This window comes from Arctopsyche grandis, chromosome 11, assembly GCF_051622035.1.
Source record: "Arctopsyche grandis isolate Sample6627 chromosome 11, ASM5162203v2, whole genome shotgun sequence".
In the NCBI taxonomy this organism is placed as follows: Eukaryota; Metazoa; Arthropoda; class Insecta; order Trichoptera; family Hydropsychidae; genus Arctopsyche; species Arctopsyche grandis.
This window is the reverse complement of record NC_135365.1, coordinates 7,073,922-7,101,009: the sequence shown is the minus strand read 5'-3', so window position 1 is coordinate 7,101,009 and position 27,088 is coordinate 7,073,922. Positions and strand designations below refer to the sequence as shown.

The window sequence follows — 27,088 nt, the reverse complement described above, 5'->3', positions numbered from 1 at the left end:
CGGAAATTTCTATATTTGGTAGCATGTCATATCTTTTATAAATAGACCGTAATATATTCATGAATGTTCTCGCAATAGCTTTGATTTCCTCTGAAACATATTCATTTTTGACAAGTTCATTCATAATCAAAGCATTCTTAAATGACACATCTACTTCATTTATATTTCCAATTTCAATATATATTTGTAAAATATCATCATTGACAGTGATATCATCACCAATCTTGTGGCAAATGTCACTGATAAGTGAAATGAAATCTTTGTAGCAATGTTTCTTTTTATTCATTAAACCATCTTTTACAACTTCCGTTATTTTAATTCTGTTAAGTAAAAGCTCATATATGATACCGTTATCCAAAAAGCTATTTTCCACATATAAACCAGTTGTATCTGAAATACGTACACGAGCAATAAAATTTTCACTATCTATTGTAAACAAATATCCTGGAGATTGATTTCTGATGTAAAACGTCTTTTCATCGGTGAACGTAGTATTAAATTGACAGGATAATATTTTTGTTAAATTGTTTTCCTGCCACTCTCCCTTGATGTATTGTTTGCCATCTTCGCTGAACACCGTTTTTCTCGTCACCTCGATTCGACTATCATTCTGGAATCCTTCCCGTCCATCAAAATTTTCCATCTTTTTTTTGGATCGCTGAAATTTAAAAATAATAAGTTAAAAATATAATTATACAAAATACTATAATTAAAAATATTAAAATTAAAAATACTATAATTAAAAATATTTGAGTTTAAAATACTACATCTAAAAATATTATAATTTAAAATACTATACTTTGAAATTTTAAAATCAAAAATATTATATTTAAAACATTATAATAAACAATACTATGATTAATATACCATAATAAAAAACGCTGTAATTAATTATACTTTAATTAATTCAAAAAATAATACCACCCTCTCACCCTTACAAGATTATTATGAAAAAGGGAGGTTCATTATGTCGAAAATTTGGTTTTTGTTAAATATTTCAATATTAACATGTCGATATTATGAATATAATTGTCTTACCTCAATTTTGATCCCAATCCAGATTTTGTGATTTCTTCTGATGTTACGAGTTATTCGTAAAATAACCGTCTATCTGAAAATTTATATTAAAGTAAAAATATTAATATTCCTAGTTGATTGTGTGTAAAACACGTAAAAACTAAATTGAAATTAAAAATAATGTATATGTATACTAGATAATAAATAAACTATAATTAAAAATATTACAATTTAAAGTACTACATCTAAAAGTATTATAATTTGAAATATTATACTTAAATTTCAAAATTAAAACAAGTGAAACTAAGAAAAACTTTGAAAATACTATGATTAATAATACTATAATCAAAAATACTACCTATAGTAAAAATGCTATAATTATTATACTAAAAATACTGTAATTAATAATACTATAATTAATTCAAAAAATATTATATATAATAATACCACCCTCTCACCCATACAAGATTTTTATGAAATGGAGAAATTCATTATGTCGAAAATATTGTATTCCTTAAATATTTCAAACATGTCGTTATTATGAATATAATTGTCTAACCTCAATTTTGATCCCAATCCAGATTTTGTGATTTTTTTCTGATGTTACGAGTTTATCGTAAAGTAGCAGTCTATCTGAAAATTCATATTAAAGTAAAAATATTAATCTTTCTAGTTGATTGTGTGTAAAACACGTAAAAACTTAAATTAAAATTAAAAATACTGTATACATATGTATACTAGATAATAAATATACTATAATTAAAAATATTACAATTTAAAATACTACAATCTAAAAGTATTATAATTTAAAATATTTTACTTAAAAATTCCAAAATTAAAACAAGTGGAACTAAGAAAAACCTTGAAAATACTATGATTAATAATACTATAATCAAAAATATTAACTATAATAAAAATGCTATAAATAATATACTATAATAAAAAATACTGTAATTAATAATACTATAATTAATTCAAAAAATATTATATATAATAATACCACCCTCTCACCCATACAAGATTTTTATGAAATGGAGAAATTCATTATGACGAAATGATTTTTTGTTAAATAGTTATATAAAAAGGAAAAATATTAATATTCTTAGTATATTGTATTTAAAAGATATATTTATTTTTGGAAAAAAGTATACTCTCGATAGTTTATACCAGGGCAGACAAACCTTTTTGAACTTCGGCTGCCCTGGTATAAACCTAATATTTTTGTACAACTATTTTCTATAAAGAAATATCGCAATTTACAAACATATATAGAGGGGGGGGGGGATATGTTTTATATAACGTTAACAAATACATAATGCTTATGAAAAAATAACTATTTTAAAAATAAGCATAGTCTATGCTACAACAGATCGTTGACACTCCTCGGATTTGGAAATATTTTTGGGATTTACAATGAAAGAGATATTCACAACAAGAAATTAGTCAAGATTTTTATCGTTCAAAGAATTTCGTGTATCCGATTTTATAATATTTATATTTAATAATATATTGTTCTATTAGAAAATAGAGATTCCGCCAAATACGTAGACTCGTAGAGCCTTAACAAGAGATCGATATTTGTGTCGCATTCGCTAAGATTGGATATTAATCAATATGTATATTAATGTATATGTACATATGCGCATCGATATGATACATGATTCACTTATCTGAAACACATGCACAACGAATGTGTCGGTTGTGTTTCAGATATTTTCGGGTAACATTTATCAACATATGTAAGTACATTTTAAGAATGGAGAAAAGATCGACTTAAAATCAAGCCGCGGACGACTGGTTGGGCAGCCCTAGACTTAACGATTTCTGAATCGTAGAAGTGGCGTCACAAGCCTTGGTGTTACCCTGTGAAACAAGTCGGGGTGTTGCCCCTTACCAACCCGCCGTTTCTGGTCTACTGAGTAAAAAAACTAATATTAAACAAACTAAATTTTAATAAATTCCTCCATAAGAAAAATTACGAAAATACATTATAAATATCAAATAATATTCTTCATTTGGAGTCACCCCCCTCCCCCCAGGATGGTGGCACCCTGGTGCGGTCTGCAACTTCCCCCATGCGATGTCACTGTTTGTATGAATTAAGATTTGCTATCAATTTTACTAAATGCATCATATTTTTAAGGAGCTCCATATTTGCACTTACTTATTGGAATATACATTGGAACTGGAATATATTGGAATACACTCCATATTGGAACATACATATTTATATCAGGAATATCAGCAGCCTTGAACTCCATGTGCAAATAATGTTTTCTTAAAATATCGTAGAAGGCTTTCCGTATCCGACTGATTTGATTCAATTCAGTTCAATTCGATTCAATTCAGACTGATTTGATTCAACTATTTTCAACCATCATTCACATACTTCCTGTCGGATACTTTAATATATGTACAATTTGTAAATAAATATGTACAAGTCTAAATCCATAGATGTCTCAATGGATTAATTAATTAATTGTTAATTTCGTGTTCTTCAGCTTCTCGAAATACAGTGATTTGTGTAATAAAAATACTGCATTGTTTATAATTAATTGTCTAGGAAGGCGCATTGGGGTCTTCCTGTCAAGCCTTCCTGGTATATATCTACATATGTAAAATAAATAAGGATCTCAGAAATTTGTAACGCCGTGCCTGAGGGGCTCTAGCGAAATAAATATGCCATTGATAGGGAATCAAATTAGAAACCGAAGAAATAAATGATACATTCACTGTGATTAGGACATACTTAGCAATATCTTTGTTTCATAACATAAAAAAAATGTTTTTTTGAGTTTTCCACTTTTTCCGCTGGGGTGCAAAATATTTTATTCCGACTTAGTACATTAGCTTATTGCCAAACGACGCTACACATTCGCTGACTGTTGTCTTACAATTTTAAGTGAAAATGAAACATTTGACAATCTAATTATTTATTGCGGGTGATTTTAGTTCCATTAACAAATTCATGTAATAATGGGTTCGGTGATTATCAGGCACCTGAAAATTCTATCCATCGAACTATCACACTAAAGAGAGCTCGAGTGCCAGATATTCCGTATTTGCGATTGTTGTGCGCGCGGTCGCAATTTGCGCAATAATCCGTTTACCATGAGTACCATCATCGAGGGAATAGTCATTTTTCAAGATTTTTCTTTTTTAATTAACTTATGCTTATCTTGGTTTAGAACAAGTAGTCAATGGCTAGTAGAAATACTACATTTTTTGGCCATTTGAATGTAAATACTGTAATGGGTTGTAAATGGGAATGTAAATTAATGGGTTGACTGCCCAGACTTTCAGGAATTAATTTAAGGGTTAAGATGTAATCATATAATTTTTAAATTATTTTTCCCATAACAGTTTCAAAAATCATTACTTTTTACGGTAATTGGACTATTCGTCACATTGGGGTGGTCACAAAGACAATTTTTGCCATGAAAATCGCGAATACACAATATTTGGCACTCAAGTTCTCGTTACTATGATAGTTATCGTTAGTATGATGGACTTTTCGGCTGCCAGATGTTCCGTTATAGAGATTTTAGTGACTTTATGACGAGTAATTTGTGACCAGTAATCACCGAACCACTTTTTACATACCTCTTCTTACTTTCACTTATTTCAAAACTACAAATTCATTGCCCTCATTTCAAAAGTCATTCAAGAGGGTTACAGGGGTTGTCAACCATTCGGTGGCTTGCAATATCATTGCATAAACTAAAAAATAAAATTTATTTGTTTTAACCTTATGCCTTCATATATAATTTTATATTTATATTTTTTCCAAAAATGTATACATACATACCCTACAAAGCAAGAGGGCAAACAAAATGGTTGACAATAGTGAACCATTTTTTGTGCACAACGCTATAGTGTTTCGTCTAACAAAAATAGCCACATAATATTTCGAAGGGCATGAATTGAACTCCTACGACCAAATTTACTGAAAATCGCACTAGCGAGTGACAGCTGTCAGCTGGTGAGATCGAGACTCATTGTTCTAGTCATCTTTTGTAGTGGTTTTACTCGCGTTCGAAATGGAGCCGGTGAGCTCCCGCGAGGAGTCTGCGCCCTCCGACATCGAAGAGGAGGGACGCATCCCCGGAGACTCGGCCTCCACCTCTCGGCCGGACCCCCACATCGAGGAGAAAATGCGACGCAAACTTCGTTTCTTCTTCATGAACCCCATCGAAAAGTGGCACGCGAGGCGAAAATTCCCATACAAGTTCGTCGTGCAAGTCATCAAGATCATTCTGGTCACGTTACAGCTATGCCTCTTCGCTCACAACCAATACAAACACGTCAACTACACATGGGACAATCGCATAGCGTTCTCCCACCTATTCCTCAAAGGTTGGGACTCGAGCATGGAAATCAACGCATACCCACCTAGTGCCGGTCCATTAGCCGTTTACCAAATCGATGATTTCTACGACACAATCGACTACGCTTACAAAGGCTACTCGGAACTATCCAACGCCATCGGAATGTATTCATACAACAACGAAGAGAACAAACTGGTCGAGCCGAAACTATGTCTGTACCGTTACAAAGAAGGCACCATATTCGGTTTCAACGAAAGCTACATATTCAATTCGGAGATCGATGAAACATGCGTCAACATAACAAACGCATCGAACAGCACTTCGCGTGGCCTTTTAGATTCTAAGAACATCGTGATCAACTTCGGCACTCTAGTCAAAGCTACTATGACGTTCGCTGTCAAGACAGTCCACTTTAAAATTGCCGGACCGATCACTCCACCGGATTGTTACCGGTTTGATATAACGATAACGTTCGACAACCGAGACCATGACGGACAGATGCTGCTGGATCTGGATGCTGAAGTGTTCCGTCTATACTGCAATGCCGATTCCGAATACACGACCAACATCGAAATAGATAAAGTGTTGCACAGTATGTTGAACGCTTTCGTTATAATCATATGTGTGCTTTCTTTCATACTGTGTAGCAGAGCTGTATACAGAGCGCAACAGTTGAAAAATATAACGGTGTATTTCTTCAAGAACGTCTACCACCGAGATTTAAATGCCGAGGACAGATTCGAATTCTTGAACGTTTGGTATATAATGATCATCATCAACGATATTCTAATCATAATGGGCTCGGCTATAAAGGAACAGATCGAAAACAAACAGTATGCCCACGATCAATGGAACATATGTGCCGTATTCTTAGGCACGGGAAACTTGCTCGTGTGGTTCGGAGTACTCCGATACTTAGGCTTCTTTAAAACTTACAACGTCGTCATATTGACATTGAAGAAGGCCGCACCTAAGATATTGCGATTCTCATTTTGCGCTCTGCTCATATATGCCGGGTTCACATTCTGCGGCTGGCTCGTCCTGGGCCCGTATCATATGAAATTCCGCTCGTTGGCGATGACCTCCGAGTGCTTGTTTTCGCTTGTCAACGGCGACGACATGTTCGCCACGTTCTCGAGCATGTCGTCCAAGTCTACGATGCTGTGGTGGTTCAGCCGCATCTATCTGTATTCATTCATCAGTCTCTACATTTACGTCGTGTTGAGTTTGTTCATCTCGGTGATAATGGACGCTTACGATACAATCAAGCGGTATTACATCGACGGCTTCCCCAAGACCGATCTGCATCAGTTCATCGGCACGACGAGCTGCGAGGAGCTATCGTCTGGGATGTACCGAGCTGAGAGTTCCACTTCGCTCAACATGTTGATGAAAGCCGTCTGCTGTTGCTCCAAACAGAACGCCTCGTATAGGAAATTGGAGACGTCGGCGCCGAAGACGCAACAGAATTCAGTTCCCATATGCATATAGTAATAGAAAATATTTTATTTTGCCGGCGCAAAGAAACGTTTCATATTTATTGTTAGTCAATTAGTATAAACTTAGTGTCTTTGATGTATTGTTGAATATTATATACAAACAGTTTATGTAAAACGGCCATTGCTTTATACTTTAGACGGTGAGATTTGGCTACAAGACACAGAATGGATCAGAGTAAAATGGAACCCAGCTTTTGTTTGTGAGATTGAATGAAAGTATAGCTCCATCTGGTAAAATTAAACGATAAATTCAATAATTATTGAAGTATGTATGTGTAAAATATAACTTTTAATGATACATCCGAGCATTGAGTATACACATTTACACTAACGCATACAAATACACGGTAGTTACATTAATGGCCTCTAGGTGTAGCAAACAGTTTTAGTAAAGTGACAGTACGCAACCGATTCGACGTAACGTCAATCGCTTATTGTATACTGTCACTTTACTTGAACTGTTTGCGACACCTAGAGGTCATCCACATAACTGCCGTATATTTTTATATATTAGTGTAATTGTTTATACTCAATGTAAACCAGTAAGTACCCTTTAAATAGCCTCCATTGATCTGAAACGTGTGCCTCAAATTGGACAACGAACTAACATTTTGGATTGTATTCAATGTTTATAATAATGATAGATCAGTTAATTGCCACTCGCTAAATATTTGATTTTTACTTGTACGCCAGCATTTTTTTAATTTGAAATTGAACATGCGAAAATTTGACTCACATAATTTGAGGCTTCTAGAGGTTTGATGTGACTTTGTGACATCTGTTGCATTTTTTTTTTAAATAATCCTGAAAAACTTAAACCATCTGCTTGCTTGTAAACCCATTTTTAAACGTTAAATACTGCGTACAACGCGCGACTCACTGGTGAGTCGCTGGCGTACAAACGGCTAATATAACATTACCCGATATCGAGGAGCTTTACAGTGTTTCCGTAAATGAATTCATGGATAGTATATAAACATAATGCGGGAATTAAATGTTGTTGTTTAGTTAATTTGTATCAATTTAATACTGAAACGATGTTCTTTTGCTATTTATTGTCCAAATTAGCATATACTTTAGATATAAATCATAATTAATCCATCACATGTATTTTAATCAATGTTATTGACACAAATAGACAGCTGCTTTTGTTTGATAACAACATATACAGTTGATATTCATCTTGATTGTGAATCTGTTTACAAGAATTGTTTGTATATTCAAAATTATGTCTCATTTGTGTTTCTGTTGTATAGTTTTATTTCCTTATTTGTTTCCTAGCAGTACTTTTTAGACCACACGCTGTAAATGTAGCCTTTGATACAGAATATTTAAACGTATATGACGTATAGTCGTTTCAAATTGCATATGAAAAGTATTTTTGATATCGAAATGTATATATGTATTGTTGTTTTGCTTATTTTTAGATCGATTTATTTAAATATAGAACGGCCGACTGTCAAATTTAACGGTGGATTTGAATCTGAGCACACTTTGGCAATCATAATAATTATGGCCTCTGCAATTTGACAGCCGCTGTAATGATATTTTCATCTCATATCTGTGAACGCACATTACTTTATAATACTCATTTGACTTGATACAATTACTCGTTGAAAATAAAAGAATGGTGTTTAAAAAACGTATTTGTATATTTAATTCGCATTTACCGCATTCAATTTTTATTTAATTGTAATGAATAATAAAAGACAAAAGAAAATGTGTGTATAGAGTAGAATATTTTTTTTTTAATTAAGTTTTGTTAATAATATGTAGTAAACAGCCGATCGCTAAAATGATCATTTCATGTATTATATCCTTTAATCTATGTATCTATGTAACAATTCTCATTTATAGTTGACGTACAAATCAATAAAATATTAAATAAAACATTTTTATTAAATAATTTATTTCGTCGATTTCGACGGTGGCTTTTTCAGGCCACAAATACACCCGACTCTGTGCATTATCTTAAACATTAAATCACATTGTGTAAATACATTTCTAAGTAGACAAATTTTACATGCTTAATTATAATAATTACTACGTATAATACACATATACATATGTTATAATAAACTGTAACTTAAATACATTTAAATAGCATATAATAATAAAAAATATATTATGTTCATTTGTTTAAAAAAAAAAATGATAATACTTTTAATAATATAAAAAATTATAACGTGGATGCAAATTGTTCACAATTGAATGAATATTGAAATGCATAATTCTTTATTTATGTATTTTAGAACGATTAAAATGGTATATAAAAGCAACAAATCGAAGGTATCGATTTTTCAGTCTTTGAATATCGTTGAGTCGTTGACTCAATTTGTAGATATTAAAAAAAAAAAAAAATTGGAATTACAATAGATTTTGCTAAAAAAAGTTTTTGAAATTTTGCTGAAAAAATATTTCGTAATAAAAATCGTTTGATTGGTGTTTTGTTTGTTTGAATCGATGATTTTGTTTTATTTACATATTTATAATATATTAATATTAAATCACTGGATAACCTGTTGGATTTTACGGCAAACAAATAGGTACAGTTCTGCCTAAAAGATCCAACCCACCCGAGTATTTTTTTTATCATGTTTTTGGTAAAGTTTGGTTATATTTTTTTTCAATAAAATGCAGATAATATATAGTTTTCAACTTTTATATTAAATATCAATGATTTATTATCTGCAGATTTCATTTCTAGACTGAGTAGTGAAAGAAATTAGCAAAACTGATGATTCATCAAAAATTATTTTCACAACTTCAATGCCAACTCACACTACTCACATTACTTATTGTAATGTATGTAGTTAGTCTAGAAATGAATCACACGAGCTAAAGCTTTGATATTTGAAATAAATTCAATCGAAATGATATATCTATGTGGGTTGAATCCTTTTTGCAAATATAATGCAAGCAACAACTGTGACATAATGTCCCGTTTACAAAAGTGAACCGTCGCGCCAGCGCAACGTTTCAACGACCAGATAAAATAAATTAACATGAAATGACTTTGAATAACGACATAAAAATTTAAAAACAAAAACAAATGAATATTTACAACATTTATGAATCGTCGATGATGAACCTCGTACGATGGGATTTTGTCTATAATAAAATTTATTTATTTTCGCGATTCAGTATATTTTGAATTTCGTCGATGCTCTTTCCTTTAGTTTCCGGTATGACGAAGAATACGAATACGACACCGACTACCGTGAATCCGGCAAACAGCCAGAAAGCCCCGCCCTCTCCCAAGCCGCTCTGCATCGATACGAATGTCCTGGTTACGACGAAGGCTAACAGCCAATTGAACGTGCCTGCTGTCGAGCTGACGAAAGCTTTGATGTTCGGAGTGCAGAGTTCGCCGGAGACGAGCCACGGAATGGGACCGAAGCCCAGCGAGAACGCAGCGATGAAGATGATTAGGGACGCTAGCGGCAACCAAGATATGCTCTGGACCGTTTCATCGTCGGCTCCGTTCGTTTCCTTCAGATAGAAGAAAACTCCGAGCAGAATGTCGCAGATAGCCATGACGATTGCCGAGAGCAACAGAAGCACCCGACGTCCCAATTTATCTACGATGAGCGTCGACAGGAAGGTGGCGACGACTTGCACGACTCCGATGATTATGGTAGCGATGTCCTCGGGGATGGCGTCGCTGGCGCTTTTAAATATCGTAGTCACGTTGAAGATGACGGCGTTGATACCCGAAAACTGTTGGAACAACATCAGAGACATGCAGATGACGAAAGCCAAGATGGCGGAGCGTTTAGAGAAGGCTTGCTTGAACGAGACGGGATTGTTTCGGCTCTCTTCGACCTTTTCTTTGATTTGGCTCAACTCGGTGTCGGAGTCGTACTCGGCGCCCCTCAACCAAATCAAAGACTTCTTGGCCTCTTCAATCTTTCCGCAATTCACGAGGAAGTACGGCGTCTCCGGCATGAAAAAGAACACTATCCCAAATATGATCGGAATCGCCAGACAGAGTATACTCATGATGTAGACTTCGACGTAGCTTCCAACCACGTACGTGAACAATATACCGATTGTAATCATGAGTTGGAACATGCTGCCCAAAGCTCCTCTTATGTCATCTTGAGCTATCTCCGAAGTGTACGTCGGAGCTGTGACACAGAAAGCGCCTCCGGCTACACCAATGAAGAACCTGCCGGCGTAAAGCATGTCCACGTTTGTCGCCAGGATGATCAGCAACCAACCTAGGGTGAATGGAAGTACTAGTAACAACATAGCGAGCTTCCTGCCGATTTTATCCATAAGGATGCCGATTGGAATACACACGCACGCAGCTCCGAGTGTCGTCAACGAGCCAATCCAAGCGTTCTGGTCTTTCGAGACTGGAAAACCGTATTCACCGTTGGTCAGTCTTGGTTCGGCTGGTGACGACCATCCCAACATTGCTCCAGCGGCTAACGCTCCCAATGTTGCTGAAATAATAACGGGGAAATATGATAATTTTATAAAATTGCAATGTGCGATACATTCAGTAGCAGGTTGTGTTTATGAATTATTAAATGTAAGATTGAGTCTCAATGGGTGATATGATTACAGCCATTTCTTAACACCGATAATGATTATAGACTAATGAGAATGAGAATTCGATCGAACGATTTAAAAAATAATAAAAAAAACACATATGCATATAACTTTTAATCTAATTCAATAGAAATACATATATTACAATGGATGAGTTTTTTTTGGAAACATTTCAAGCCTAATAATCGTCCGACAGGGATGCATACTCTCTCCAGATCTCTTCAAGCATATACAGGGAATACAGTATGGAAACCTGAAACCAATTTGCCTAGGGGTGCCATATACCCTCAGGCTGGGTCTGCATTCCCATTACTTTGTATGGAGTCGAGACATGGACGCTTAAAAACAGAGAAAGGGACATAAGATGCCTTCGAAATGTGATGTTGCAGACGGGTGCTGCGCATTCCATGGACCGCAAGATGGACATTTCCATCCCCAAAGAGCTTGTAGTTTTAGAAAAGCTCTCCACAACACGTAGGAAAAAGATTATTTCCTACATTGACTACAATGCCCGGAAGAATGTGAAGAGTCTAGAGAAGCTAGTAGTCACGGAAACACTAGAGGGAAAGCGAGTGAGAGGACGGTTTCCTACAAATGGTCAGATCAAATTAAAGAACTGAAGAGATCGTCTCTAAACGCTGCTTACAACTTGGCACAAGACTAGGAGTAAAGACGAATCGTCCATCGCATTCCAGATGATAAAAATGACTACTACACTCGATATTCAGCAAATAAGACAGAAGAAGAAGTGTGTTGATATCGTTAAGATTCAAAATCCCACCGAATGTGTCACCGAGGCAGTTTGTACGATAGGACTAGTTGAGTAGATTCTAGTTCTAGAATCAAGTTGAATCGACAAGACTCATATAATGAACGTAGAATATATGCAGTGATCAGTCGTCCCAGATTTCAGTTGTGTCTGGCGTTGAAAAGTGTCCCGGATTGGACATGTAACCATATCTGGCCACTTTATATACACATTCTTAAGGAATGAAACAAAATCATCGTCTTTATATTTCTGAAATGTTTATGTCCATTGGCTTTATGCCATCAAATAAATTAAAAAGATACTAAGAAGTCTCAAGAAATATCACTGCAGAGAGATGGTCAGCCGAGAGCATCATATTTGGATTTGGATGCTCGACTTGTGTACCGCCTACATGACGGCCTGAACATACCGTCTATCTTCAAAAGTGGCTGCCAGCAAGACGCACGAACATCTCCAACCTCAAAGAGCTTGCAGTTTCAGAAAGACTCCACAACATGTAGAAAAAGGATTCTTTCCTACTTTGGCCTTATTGCCAGGAAGAGTGTAGAGAAGCTGATAGTCACCGGAACACTAAAAGGAAGGCAAGCGAGAGGATGGTTTCTCATAAATCAGATCGAATTTAACAACTGATAGGATTGTCCCTAAGCTCTGCTTTCAACTTGGCACAAGACTGGGAGGAGTGATCTTTCACCGGATTGCTGATGACATCAATGACTACGACGACAGCATTGAGCAAATGAGAAAAAAGTTTTTGTTGGAAAAATGTTATGGTGATACTTCTGGGTATCCAATAATAATAAAAATTTTATTGTCATACCGGCCATAGCTGCTAGATATTGTGGTAACTTTCGCCCCGGATGTGGACCGTTGACAAGCTGGGCTTGTGACATGGTGGTCGGTGGGTTCTCCATACTCTCGCTGGCGTCCTGAAACATACATAAAATTAAACTATTATAATTTTTCATAGTAAGCAGGTAAAACAAGCTGTCGTTTGGCACATATTACGAACAGCGAATGTATTATATTCACGAGGAATATAGGGGATCAGACGACGGGTTTCACTAGGATGAGCAGCCATGATTTATGTCAATTTCTATATTTGATCGTGAAAATTTTCTATTCAACGCGGCACTAATAAAATTTCCTTTCTATCACAACAAAGCAAGTGACTTGACGTTTGTTGTCTGTTATCGTACTAAAATGACATTTCGATCAATGTTGCCATTGGCGAAAAATAGTTTATACATCAATGAATTTTGTAGTATGTTATTCATGGTAAAAGTATACTAAAATCTCGTCGGTACAATATTTAGCGTGGGTTGCTTTCGATTGATGGAGTTTTAGGGTGTCAGATGTTCCGTGATCGAGATCGCTTTTTGCGGAATAATCACCGAACCATTGTATTTATTCAGTATATTTGTGTTATAATTTAATATATGCATATAAATATTCAGAATAAAAATAATTTAATGTATTCATCAAATGATTTTCACTTATGCGAAATTGCGAGTGCAAGTATATGCTATAGAATTACTAAACAAGTGCAAAAGTAGAAGGGAAATGCCAATTGTTGACCAATTTGATTTTAAAATTAAATAAAACCCCTGTGACGTTGTTTATAGTGCTATTGTTCACTATTTACTGTTTTCAATATATCATTTTGCCGTCAATTAGTGTAAGTGCATTGTTTTAGTTAGTAGTAAATAAATGCATATATAGATCAACAACTTGTATTTCCCCTATAAATAAAAAAAAATCATAATAAAAGCAAATAAATCTATGGATAAAATTCAGTATTTTGTTAATTCTATGCATTATAATTAATTATTCATATATATGTAAGTATTTATATATGAATAATTAATGTTCAATAGTACTTGGATGCCTGATAGCATTTAATTAGATGATAAAATAGTAGAAGTAGTCAATAATTATTTATATTCAGGACAAATAATATACATGTCTGGTAGTAAAGAAGAAGAAATCAAGAGACGTATGAAATTAGGATGGAGTGCATTTAAACATAAATCAAAAATGTCACTTTGCTCGAAGAAAAAGATCTTCGATCAGTGTGTTTTGCCAGTGATGATGTATGTATGTGAAACTTGGACATTGAATGCAAGATCCTACATAAAGTCCAATAGATTCAAAGAAGTATGGAACGCTGTATGATTGGTAATGTGGGGTGTGTATGGACTGAAACGGCGGTATTTTGTACACATGACTGTTTAATTTGACGGGCGGGAAGGAAGTGAAACTGCGGAAAACCAACATGGCAAAATCGGTCCCAACTCACAGAATGGTGACTGAAACTCGACCATGTCATAGAGTCACTACAGCATAATGAGGAAAGACAGGAAGCGGTATACGTGTGTGAGAAGTATGACAAGGGTAGTGAATATGGTGGATAGAGCGAAGCGGGCCACGTGGTTAGAAGAATGGACGAAAGATGTACAAAATAAGTGCTAAAATGGTATCCAAGATAATGCAAAAGGGTAAAAGGAAGATGGGTAGATGAAATTAGAAAAATGTGTGGGATGAGATGGATGTGTTGCGCAAAACAGACACGAGTGGAAGCGTATTTGACGAGTCTTCATCCAGCAGTGAATGGTGAATGGCTGTAGAAAATTTATATAATTTATATAATAGGCATTGTTTATTATTTGACCTTAAGAATTATAATACAAAGTAGATACACCCAGCATTTCCCAGGCCGAAATTTGCATTTCAAATTTAATTTCTTTGGCCTTTGCTATTAATACTATTTCAACCCAGGCAACGCCGGGTATATGTATGTATATGCTAGTGTTTGATTAATCGTTACAGTTAATTTTGAAATTGATGACTTGCAACAGGACTTTGTTAAAAATGTTTCTGTTTATCTTTTCATAGTTTTTCTAACTTCTTTTATTTCAGGAAAATTTAAAATTTAAAATTATTAATACTTAAAAATGTCGATTCTAGACAAAGAATATTAGATAAGATATTTTTTAAATATAAATAAGAGATAGCAATTTGGACAATATGGAGTTTGACGCACTTCAGATGAGTGTTGCAAAAGTACATATTTTAATGTCAACATAAAGTCATAAATTCAACTTGCATATTATGCAATGACTAAATTAAACATCACTCCATTTTATCCAGTATGCAGTTACAAAGGTTTGGATATACATACATATATGTATGTATAATCAGGGCTAATTTTTGAAAAAAAAAGGTGCTGGGACTTACTTCTTGTCAAGATTTTATTGAAAAAGATTGTATTCAAATTATATTATATAGAATATTCGTTTGAAGCATAAAAAATGCTGAGACAAATAGGTGCCGGAACGCCGTTCCACCACATTACATAAAATAATAAATTGAAACTCATTCTCAATTAAACTAAAGTGTATTTATATAAATGCATGTACATATGTATGTATGATATATAATATTATCCAAATCCCCCCCTGATAATAACCAAATTATAGTACATACAAGTCGATAAGATTTGATTGTATGAGCGATAGTATAATAATAAATTGTCATCGAATTGAATAGAATCGCACAAAAATGTTTATGTTATAAAAAGGAGCATAAAATACAACGGAAGAACACAAACTTTCCATACAAACTCATTCGACTGAAAAATACAATATTGTGAAGAATAAATAAGCGAAATAGTTGAAAGCGAAAAACCGTGACCAATTACGACATACTTAGAATAGCGCGTATCGAAAGCTGAAATAATATAGCTTTCTAGATTTAATTGCTTGAAATATATGTACCTATACATTTGATAGACTGGTATGTTTTCGTAAACATCACTTACTTTAAATCCAGACATTTTCGTCGTCGAAATGATACGTCAGGTTTGGAAGTTCACAAATTCGAAACTGAAACTTATGTGTTCAATACTGTGTCCTTATCATTGTATTTATAAACACTGGAGAAATATAATAACTGATAAAGAAGTTGATCAGTTTTCACGACACGTCCGTATCAGTCGACCAGTCAGAACGAACTGGACGACGAGCTTCTTCTGAATTGTACAACTTTTCACTGATTAACTGGTTCGCATTACTTGCACGTATGTTGGATTGCTCGTGTGTGAGACTTTGTCAGGTAAAATAATGTTTTGAATGGGGACAAAACCGAATTTGAAATCAAAGTTTTGCTAAAAATTGAACGACAACATTCAAATGAGTGGCTGTGAATATTCCAACGTCATATATTGTAACGTTGTTATTAAAGTAAATCCATTGTTGGAAAAGAAAATTACAGTGTGGTACACGCATAATTAATTGTGTATTTTCTATATTGTTATCATGACAGCATTTAAATAATATAATAATACACCTTTTTCTATGTAAGTACTAATAATATATGAAGTAAAAATTTGACTGATTTGAACTAGGAATCGATCACGGATCACGTTTTCATGGTTGTGAGTGTATATTTTGAAGGGTAAACGGGTTCCATCCCAAATGTGAATCGCTACCAGGATAACAGGATAATCAACAAATGCTTTTTTCTGTATGGAAATTTTCTTGTGCGACGAATTTTCGTGCGACAGGAGATCCGCGCGAGCGATTTTCGTAGCGGCGTTTATCCTGATTCACATTTAGGATGTAGTCACCGAATCAATTTGGAGATAATTCGAACACCGGCAGTCCTATAAAACTTGGTATCAGTTACTAAAAAGTTCGTCACGTTGTGATTTTTTTTAATTTTAAATTGACCAGAAGTGGTATCTCCTCTAATAGGTCTTATCTTTTTATTTTGAGTTTTTGGATTTAATTATCTCATAGCCCGCTTAACAATTTGGGCTGAAACTATTAACATGTAATAACATTCATACATTTTTATTTTTAAGTATTAATTTTACTCTAGTTTATTGGTGAAGTTGCATTCAGGTTGACTGCTGAAAATTCAAATAGAATAATTTGCCGAGTTCTTAATGGATTGGCGGACGCTTTGCCGATCGGACATTAGGCCGACGGAAATTTGCACGAATGTCATTTTTAATCGTTTAAATTTATCAGAAATATCAAATTTTTACGACAAGTCAAAATGATTTCTGAATAAAGAGCGTCGATTAGGTTTCCGCCATAAAATAAAAATAGACCTCTCTATTGTCCGAAAAACCAGGAGAGCAAAAAAAAATGGTTGACAATAGTGAACCATTTTTTTGCTCTCTTGCTTTCAACACCGTTGGAACGGTGCTATTTACGATTGCTTTTATGACTAGAGGTAGGACCGGAAGCATGCCGTTCATTGTTAATTGTTCGTCGTGCTTTGTTCATTTTTTATGATGAACTTTTTTTTTTGCACTCTAGCTTTGTAAATAGACCCAAAACGCCCTGATTACTGGAAAAAGCACGCTTCCAGTCCTACCTCTACTTATGACCATCTGATGTCTAGTTATTGGATTTAACTTTTTCCATGCGATGACCGCTATAGACGTCATTAAATGACAATAAGGCGAATGGCATGGTTCACTGTTTAAAAAAATACTTCAGGTTTCAATTGACTATTTGGTCACTTGAATAAATATTAAAATCTATCTTTATTGTCCTAAACTCGATTTACAAATTCGCTATAAAGTACCCCAAAAGTTAAGACGGGCAAAAATTCAATTAATTAAATCATTGAGAGCCTTGTGTATATAGTGGTGCCTCTCATCATTAATAATTGATAGCAGTGTGTGCCTTTACTTACATATGTACATATGTGAACATTTATATTATTTTAATACATTTCGTGATTCGAAAAAGAAAGAGTTCGGTTATTCGATTATTTTATTATCTTGTGATAAAATTACATTGGAATTTTAAAAAATTCTACAGATTGTAAAAATTTGACCTTTAAGACTTAAATCTTTTTAAATATTTTTAAAATTCATACCAAATGTTCATCATAAGATGCATTTCCCATATGATTGATTCATGTATTTTATTTATTACTTTACATATGTATGTACACATGTTTAATAAATATTATCACATGCATTATACAACATTTTGATAACAACTTAACAAATGACTTTTAAATATTATACAAATCGTACCGAACAGTTCATACATTTACATACGTACTCGTACACGTGCATCAATATTTTATCATTTGAATACAATTCAACCCAATGGAACTAACCCACACGAATAACATTTGTCATAATTATGATCTTATGAGTTTGCTCTCACAATGTACGACGAAGATTCACAGAAAAAAATTAATCACGTGAGTTAGTTCCATTATATATGGAATTATGTACGTCTGCGTTTCGCCGTGTTGTTTTAGATCGAAATATGTAGATATGTTTAGCAAACAATTTATGTATACATAATATGCCGTTAATAAAGTACATACCTATCGATCGATGGGCGTCATAAATGTTTGCGGAATTCGTGAAAAATTTCGATAAGATATAATTGTTTTGTTATTGCATGTATAGGTATATATTTGTAGAAAAAACGTGCTATAAATTATTTGGAATAATACTGTTTTTTTGTCTACTTCAGAATAAATCTATAAATAAAAGTTTTAAAACATTTTTAAAGGATTATGAAATTTACATCATCATATATATCATATATAGGTATATGTAAAATATCGCTATTCTGTATGTGTGTCTGTGTATCTGCGATATTATAATAGTCGTTTCGATTCGACATACATATGTACGTCACAGTTAAGCCACTGCCAACAAAATGTACGAATATAATAACGAAAGAAAAAAACTTCTATATATACTGTTTGCTACCAATGCTTCCTCTGTGCAAGTCTCTGAGAAATGGACGCGTAGGTGGACTCGAGCCGTGATAGGTGTGTCTTTATGTCATTGTTAATTCGTACGATCTCATTATTTCGACAAGTTTCTTTTACATTTCTTCAAATATGGGAATCTACATATTATGTCAATACATGGAAAATATGTATATCACCGAAAACCGATTTTTGGAATAGATATTTGTATACTACATTTGGCATTGATCAGGCGTTTTAGCGTTTTTAAATGTGCATAACTATTCAAAAAAAGAACAAGCGCCGCGTAACACTCTGTGTGTCTGCACCTTTACGATATTTTCATCCAAAACTATGTGTGTCTGCGCCCGTAGAAACATACGCGACTGTCATTAAGGTACTACATATACATACGTATGTATAGCATTAATCATCTGTCATTTCTTGTCATGTTTTATATTAATTAAAAGTCGAACGCCAGAACTGTGATATTTTTAGCGCGAAAACACACAGAGAGGAACGTGGCACGTGGCACGTATTTTTTTAATGATAGTTTTGCACATGTAAAAAGTGCTAGCATGCATAATCTATGCTATGGAACCCACGCTTAGGTGACAGTATTTAAAGAAATGTAGGAGAAACTTGTCGAAAAAAAAATAGCCTATGCAGATATTTCGCAGCGGGATGCCAAAAACGTGCTGATGCCGTTCGATCCAGTGTATGTTCACCCTTAGTCACAATAGCGTTTGTATGTATGAACATAAATGTATTTAGCCAGCAGTATGGCTGCGTTTATGTATAGCACCGAGAGGTTACCGGGTTCGATTCCATGCAAATCTTCAATGCTGCTGGTCAGACTTGGATATTTGTGACTCCAAGTCGATCGTTTCCTATTAGAGTTTACCGATTTATACGATTTCATTGTTGAAACGGTTCTTCCACCAAATTGGCAGAAACCATCCTACCCAATTTGTCACCAATATCTGAATTTGATTTATGTACAATATGTAAAAAAAATATGTAGAAGTCTTCATCCATATGTATATCTATGGATTAATTCAATAATTAATTAATTGTTGATTTTGTGTTCTTCAGTATCTCGAAATTCAGCGATTTATGTAATAAAACACACTGCAATGTTTGAAATTGGCTAGGAAGACGCTTTGAGGTTTACCTGTTAGGCCTTCATGGTAAATATCGATGTAAATAAATAAATTTAAAAGTCTCCTGTCTGTAATTGGCTCGTCAAAATCAAACTTTTGAAGTGTAAACTTCTTGAGTGACGAGTGAATCGAAAAATGGTGTAACGAACGGAAAAGAGTGGGGAGATGCGCTCTGATCAGCATACGCTTTTTTTTAATGAATTTTGTTCACCTCAATTAGATGGATTTTGTCTAGTTGTAACTTTGAACCCCGTTGTGTGTCTGAAAACACTTGAAGCACAATATTTTCGCAAGTAGGAAGTTTTGGGAATCGAATTGCACGCGAATGAAACCCGTAAACAGACACGTACTTGTCTTCACGCACGTCTGGAAAACTTGTATACATATTGTAATGTCGGTCAAACAACAACTGATAGCTTGTTGCAATCGTTTGATTTTATTTATCCACCTGTTAATGCTTACAATGCGATTATATATAATACATTTTTTTAGCATTGTCGTTAAAATTTTCATATTCATACAATCTCGGTCGTAAAACTGTATGTATGCAAGAGAAAACGAGAATGTATGTAAATTCTTTGCAACACTTGAATTCAAATTTTAGAATAGTGTCAAATAAATCTAGAATACGAATCGGCTTCTATTTGGGTCACGTACAGAGTGAAGCGTCGATATGCGACAAAACGCGATAAATATTTGTTGTGACGCAAAAGTTATATTTGCTATTAAATTATGTCGTGTCAGAATGGGTGGCTCATCTTAAGGAGCGGTGTTGAACTGATGAAACATATGGTAGGACAATTGTACATGCGATTGTTCGCGCCGAGCCTTGTGCGTCAACGATCTCCTTCGCTTGGTGCGTTTTGCTTTGCGCTATTGAAAAATTCTCCATACTAAATGGCATACAAAAAACAATGAAAGAGGAATAGAATACTCAAGTGTCCTCGTCACGTGAAACAGATATATTTCCATGCAAAAAAGGCTAATATCGATAAGCGATCAAAAGTTATGATTTTATGTAAGATCTCCAATCCTCCAGTTGACTCTAAAAGGCAAAACCACAGAGACGAACGACACGGTACGTGGTCTTGGCTTCGTGTCAAGAAAGGGTGTTCCCAGTTCTTTGTTAATTCGTATGATCATATTACATATTTCGACAAGTTTCTCCTATATTTCTTCAAATATGGAATTAGCCGTTATCAATCATGGTCAAGCTTATATCAATATAAGGACAAAATATCACTAAAACACTCCAGGGTTAATTTTTTCAAATGTTTAAAAGTATCTTAAAAACACCACGTGCCACGTGCCTCTCTGTGTGATTTCGCTCTTATTGGTAAAAATAGGCGTTAGATGGATGTTTTTCAAATAAAAATAGACCGTTCCATTAGTGTTCAAAGCAAAAGAGAAAAAAAGCATAATTTTTCTAAGAACTTTTTACTAGTGAACAATTTTTTAATTTTTTAGTGAACAATTTTCACTAGTGAACAATTTTTTGTGCGAAAAGCATCCATTGTATGCCGACCTTTGTTTATTGGCAATGAGTTATTGAAAGCGTCTTAATTTTTTTGAACTAGTACACTCCCAATGTAAGGGCGAAAACACACAGAGAGGCACGTATCAAGCTATTTTGTTTTAGATAGTGTTACGTACGCCGCGGATTGAGCGAATTGCACTTAGACCAACGGATATCTGTTATCGGATTAACTAAATGCATGCACTTACTTCCAAAGATTATATCTGGACTCTAAGTGCATTTAGGCTAAACAATGACCGTTATTAGTTATTTCTCAGAATCGGTACGGGGAGACCCAATGTCGTGGAAATACATATCCGAATACGTGACTATACAACAGGTAAATAGATTAGGCGTCCTGAGAGATCTACCCTTTATAAGGCGGTACGTAGGCGATATCATGTCATTCTGGACTGAGCACTGTCTGTACGTATATCTCCTGAATCATCAATAAATGCTGTGAAACGACTGTTGGCCTTTTACTTGGATCCTCCACCCACCCCTACGTAACAATAGTTTTGCACATGTAAAAAAACGCTACCTCGCATAATCCATGCCATAGAACCCAACCTTAAATCCTTGTATTGAAATTGGTTGGACAGTGATCGATAACGGTGATTCCATATTTGAAGAAATATGGACGGCCGGACGAGAGTTTGGGGATGGAACCAAGGGCTAGTACACGGGGTGGAGTGAGCGGACGATATGAATTGACCGCAAGGGCTGTGAATGCTGAAACCGCTAGTGATAATAGCCTCGGGTGTGGTTTATGTATCAATTCCTTTCCAAATCCACTCGTTAAAGTATCAAGGGGCACAACACTAGTATTACCTATGTATGTATGTACAATTATGTTTAAAGCCCGGACCCAGAAGGTGCCGCGTATTGTTCAAATGTTGTAAATGCATTGTTAAAGGTTTGCCGAACCTTTTTTACAAAGGTTTTACAACAATGGAACAATGAGTGGCACCTTGGCTATCCTACCTCTAATTATGTAAGTACATTAGTTTAAATTTAGTATACATGTGTATAAGATGGCGCGGCTTGCCTGACACATTTAAGAACGCTTTCCTACCTAAATCAAAATCAGACTATTATTTTGATTGTTGCGTACGTAATGCATTTTATTGTTATTTAATTATAATTATTTATTTATTTTAAATAAGCGGATAATCATACGAATTAATAAATCGTATTATCTTGCATGTGCGCATAATGGCGCAATATCTACATATGTATAATACATGTGGTTTTTATATCAAAATTGTGAAATAAAATATTGTATATAAAATATTTAATAAATATAATGCAGTTTTAAAAATTTATGTTGATTGTTTTTAATTACATCTAGAAAGTGAATAATTGAGGTCGAATAAAAGTGGTGATTCATTCCCTTATTGCATTTTATTATACATACATATCGTTGATAAGGATATCAGTTTTTCATTTCTTTAATCTCTCCTGGTCCTTTTCAGATCTACATACACAGTGGCGGACTGGGACTGAAATCAGTGCATGCCAGGAGTCAAAGGGGGCCCCACCCAGGGTTAAAAAAATTTGTCCCCCCCCCCATATAACAAAATTTTCTTCTTTCCATCCCGCTAAAAATCAAGGGCAAAAAATAAATAAAATTTTCAAAAATGGGAATAAACAAATTTAGGTACAAGAAAAATGGCAAAAGCAAAATAGATCCATAAATTACATTGTATATTTCGTTTTAATCCTTGTCCTAGGTAAATAGAATGCATCATAAAAGAATGCGGCATAAAAGCGGCTTTTACTTTCGGTAGAAAACAATCAGGGACGTCATTTCAGCTTTTTCTTGGGGGGGGGGGCAGGCAAAGATTGGTCAAATTGAATTTTTTTTCAAAAAATCTTTTTTATATCGGAATAAAAATGGAAAATATACAATATGAAAAAAATAAGCTTATTTTTGAAAAAATATCTTATGTAAAAAGCCAAAAAAGCGCCACAGGCGAAAATTTTTTTCCAAAAATTTTCACATGGTCGCAAAATGGTTAACAAAAGTCGACCATCAAAATGTATCACTATATCAAAAAATTTACAAACTTTCGGAAAAATAAACGATACACATCTGTTTTTGAGACAAAATAAAGTAAAGGCGAACTTTCTAACGATTCGCTCAATGGGACGAACAATTTCCAAGAATGTTACCCAAGGCATACCACTTAAAAACCAAAATATATTTGCTTCAAAATAATAAAATCTTTTTTTTTTCAAAGCACATAGCAGCGATTATTTTATTAGTTACACAAAAGTAACATAATATAAGAAATAAACGCAGCATTCATAGATCCATAGTATCTCATTAATCATTAAATTCATAATATTTTCTAAATTCGCCTATTCCTTAATTTAGGGGGGCGAGTGCCCCCCCCAAATTACGTCCCTGAAAACAAAAAATGCATAATATTTTCAATTTATGTTAATCGAAAATCGAGATTTTGGGGAGGGGCCCCTATCCTATGTTTCTATATACATGGATGTGTTTAGATTAGGAATAGATTTTATATTCGGAAACTGTTTAAAATTGTGTATTTAAATCTTACTATATCGTCGAAGTATAATCATATATTATTTTGAAAGTATGTATGAAGTAAATTTAAATCGCTGGTTGATGATGAATCGTCCTATCAAAATTGTTTTAAGCAATTCAGTTTATATTATTCACGGAAATTTGTTTATTCCCATTTTTATTTCATTAGGTAGTTGTTACATAGGTTGGAAATATTACATAACCTTGAGGTTGGAAATGGGCCCGGTAAAAGGGCCCACGCAAATGTTGAAACTTACATTTCGAGCCTAATAAAAAAAGTTAACCGATCCTTGGGCTGTTAAAGCAGGTATTAGTTGTTTGTGTATATCGTAAGAAATTTGTTTTGTTGAAATACCCAAACTCTAGGTCCCAAAGTGCAATATCCTATAAATTTTTACACACGTGAAATAGTTAAAAAGTTATTTAATTTTACTGAGGGCCCATATTTTCTAACGGATAGTGGGGCCCACATGCCATCGGGCATGTACGCTTGTATGGCCAGTCCGCCACTGTACATACATACATATGTATCATCGTTGACTTGCATAGATATATTGTGATAGACTAAACTTGAAAGTTTTAATTGCATTTTCCTTATCACGCCAAGTTCTTTTACTCTCACGCAAAGTTCTATATCCTTGTCATGTTAAGTTCAAAGAAATCTCGAACCACATCTATGTACATATTATACTTATTAATACATCTTTATTTAAGGAAACAATTGTGTATTCTGAGTATGCTTTTATGTAACTGGAAAAGTATATTTTTTGTTTACATATATTACACTGAGCCATAAAAAAAATGACCGGAGCAGAGACTAATCAACTATAACTAAGTTGGACCCACTGAATTTGAATATGACAATGATTTTTGTTGGCTTGCTCTCGTTTAAGATATAATCTCGTTAAGATATAAGTTTAAAAATGGGCAATTTTTACAGATTTTGCGATCTTTAATTCAAAAACTAGTATTGCTGTGCTAAAAGTGAGTATTGTAATCAATAGTCAGATGTTTTTGTATTGCTATGAAATACTTTTTAATTTTAAAAGTCAAATATATACATTTTTTCCATAATACTATGAGCTAATTTCGTTAATTTTTCACTTTATCACATTTCAATGCAGTACAAATATAATTATAATGCAGTTTTAGTAATTTGTCACGTTTATAATGATTGGTTTTTTATGTCTAAATTTACTTGTTTTTTCAGAACGTACTAATTCGCGTGGTAAATTATTTTTAATCTAGTTTAAAAATGCTGCTGTATGGGATGGAGAACGCATCAACCCATCTCACTCGCTCTCGCCTACTCACATTCACCTAGAATATTTCATATTGTAATTTAAAATCATTAATCATCTCGAACTAGTGCGTTCAGATAAAATAAAAAATATATTTAGAGTAAAGAGTAAATAAATAAGCTCGTAATATTACGGGGAAAAAATGTGAAAAATATATATATTTTTTACTTTTAAAATTCGCTAGATAATTAATTATACATATTTTAAAGCAATTAAAATTACAATCAACAGGAAAATCATCTGACTATTGATTTCAATACTCACTTTTGGCATAGCAATACTAAGTTTTGAATTAAAGACTGCAAAAGCCAAAAATCTGAAAAGTTGGACATTCTTTTAAACGTTCATATCTCTTAAACGAGCGCAAGCAAAAAAAAATTATCATATTCGAATTCAGTGGCTCAAACTTAGTAAAGATGCATTAATTTCCGCTCCGATAAGTAAAAAACGTGATTTTTTTTGCTCAGATTTATCAGTAGATGAATTATCGTTTTTCTTTTTTAACATTCTTTAACCTTTTTACATTCAATTTGAAATAAATAAATCATTGGAATTAAAAATGCATTATATACTTCTTATTTTGATTATAAAACATATCATTTATGTTTTATTTCTTTGAATTTAAATGCATTTTATAATGTGATAATCGAGGCCGCGCCACCCTGTTTAAGTATACAATTGCGTTTTGATGATAATCTGTATGTTAAAAATGACAGAAATGACCTTACTTTTCAATCGGAATGTCACATTTTTTAATCGAATTTGAAAAATAATATTGTTTACTTTGAAATGGATACACATGTGATGATTTTTTTAAATATAAATTTGGATTATTACAATCGTTTAGATGACAGTGAGCAAGTTGCATATATTTATGTACATACCTTCATATTATGTGATTCCATCTTAAATTTAGAAAAATTGATTAATCGCTTGATATTATTAATTAATAATAAAATCAATCTAGAGATAATATCGTTTTGAAAATGAATATGTAGTATTTAAAAATTTAATCTGAAAGATAAGATATGATATGGGCTATAATTAATTCGGAATTTTTCACGAATTTATTTGTATGATACAAAAAAAATTAATTTGTATTTTAAATCGGTATGTACTTTAACTTTGCACGATAAAAATCAACATTCTGATACAAAGTTAAGTAAAAACGTCTTCAATCACTACTTGTATTGTTGATTTAGCATATCGTAAAAACAATAGTTAATTTTTATTACATGACTAGGAAAATGCATATCGTATTGATTTGCTCAGGTGATGATATCTTCAGATGTACGTATTGTGTTTGTAATCGGGGTGTTTGTTTAACCTGTTTATATCCGATAAAGCAATTTGACATTGCCGAATATAAAGCGAGTGTCGAACTTGGAAGAGTTAAAAACCTAAATGGTAAAAAATATCTATGAATTTATTAGAAGAACTACTCAAACAAAGTTTATCAATAACTTTGCGATTTTTTTTCGGAATTAATAATTGAAAATTTTAAACATTTATAATCAAATATGCGTGACTACGACTCTGAACTATGATTGCGTATTTTTTTAATGTTAATTTTGCAGTTATATAATTGGCAAAGTGGCGGATTGCAAAACCAAATAGGAAACCGCTCTAACCACACGTTTGATAAG

The 27,088-nt window shown here is 33.6% G+C and overlaps 2 protein-coding genes across 3 annotated transcripts; one reads left to right on the top strand and one right to left on the bottom strand.

Annotated features, from left to right (window-relative positions):
• The first annotated feature begins 4,968 nt into the window (after positions 1–4,968).
• On the top strand, positions 4,969–8,852 carry LOC143919334 (mucolipin-3-like). Its single transcript, XM_077441595.1, has one exon. It carries the CDS (start codon positions 5,058–5,060, stop codon positions 6,834–6,836), a length of 1,779 nt encoding a protein of 592 aa, XP_077297721.1. The 5' UTR covers positions 4,969–5,057; the 3' UTR covers positions 6,837–8,852.
• Positions 8,745–16,856, bottom strand: nebu (solute carrier family 2 member nebulosa). 2 transcript variants are annotated; one of them, XM_077441597.1, is made up of 3 exons: positions 15,991–16,856; positions 12,991–13,099; positions 8,745–11,295 (listed from the first exon to the last, which is right to left on the bottom strand). In XM_077441597.1, exons 1-3 carry the CDS (start codon positions 16,003–16,005, stop codon positions 9,968–9,970), a joined length of 1,452 nt encoding a protein of 483 aa, XP_077297723.1. In that variant the 5' UTR covers positions 16,006–16,856; the 3' UTR covers positions 8,745–9,967. The 2 variants fall into 2 exon arrangements, with proteins under 2 accessions (XP_077297723.1, XP_077297722.1); XM_077441596.1 differs by lacking the exon at positions 15,991–16,856 and adding an exon at positions 13,183–13,390 and having other exon boundaries at positions 8,751–11,295.
• Positions 16,857–27,088: the final 10,232 nt, after the last annotated feature.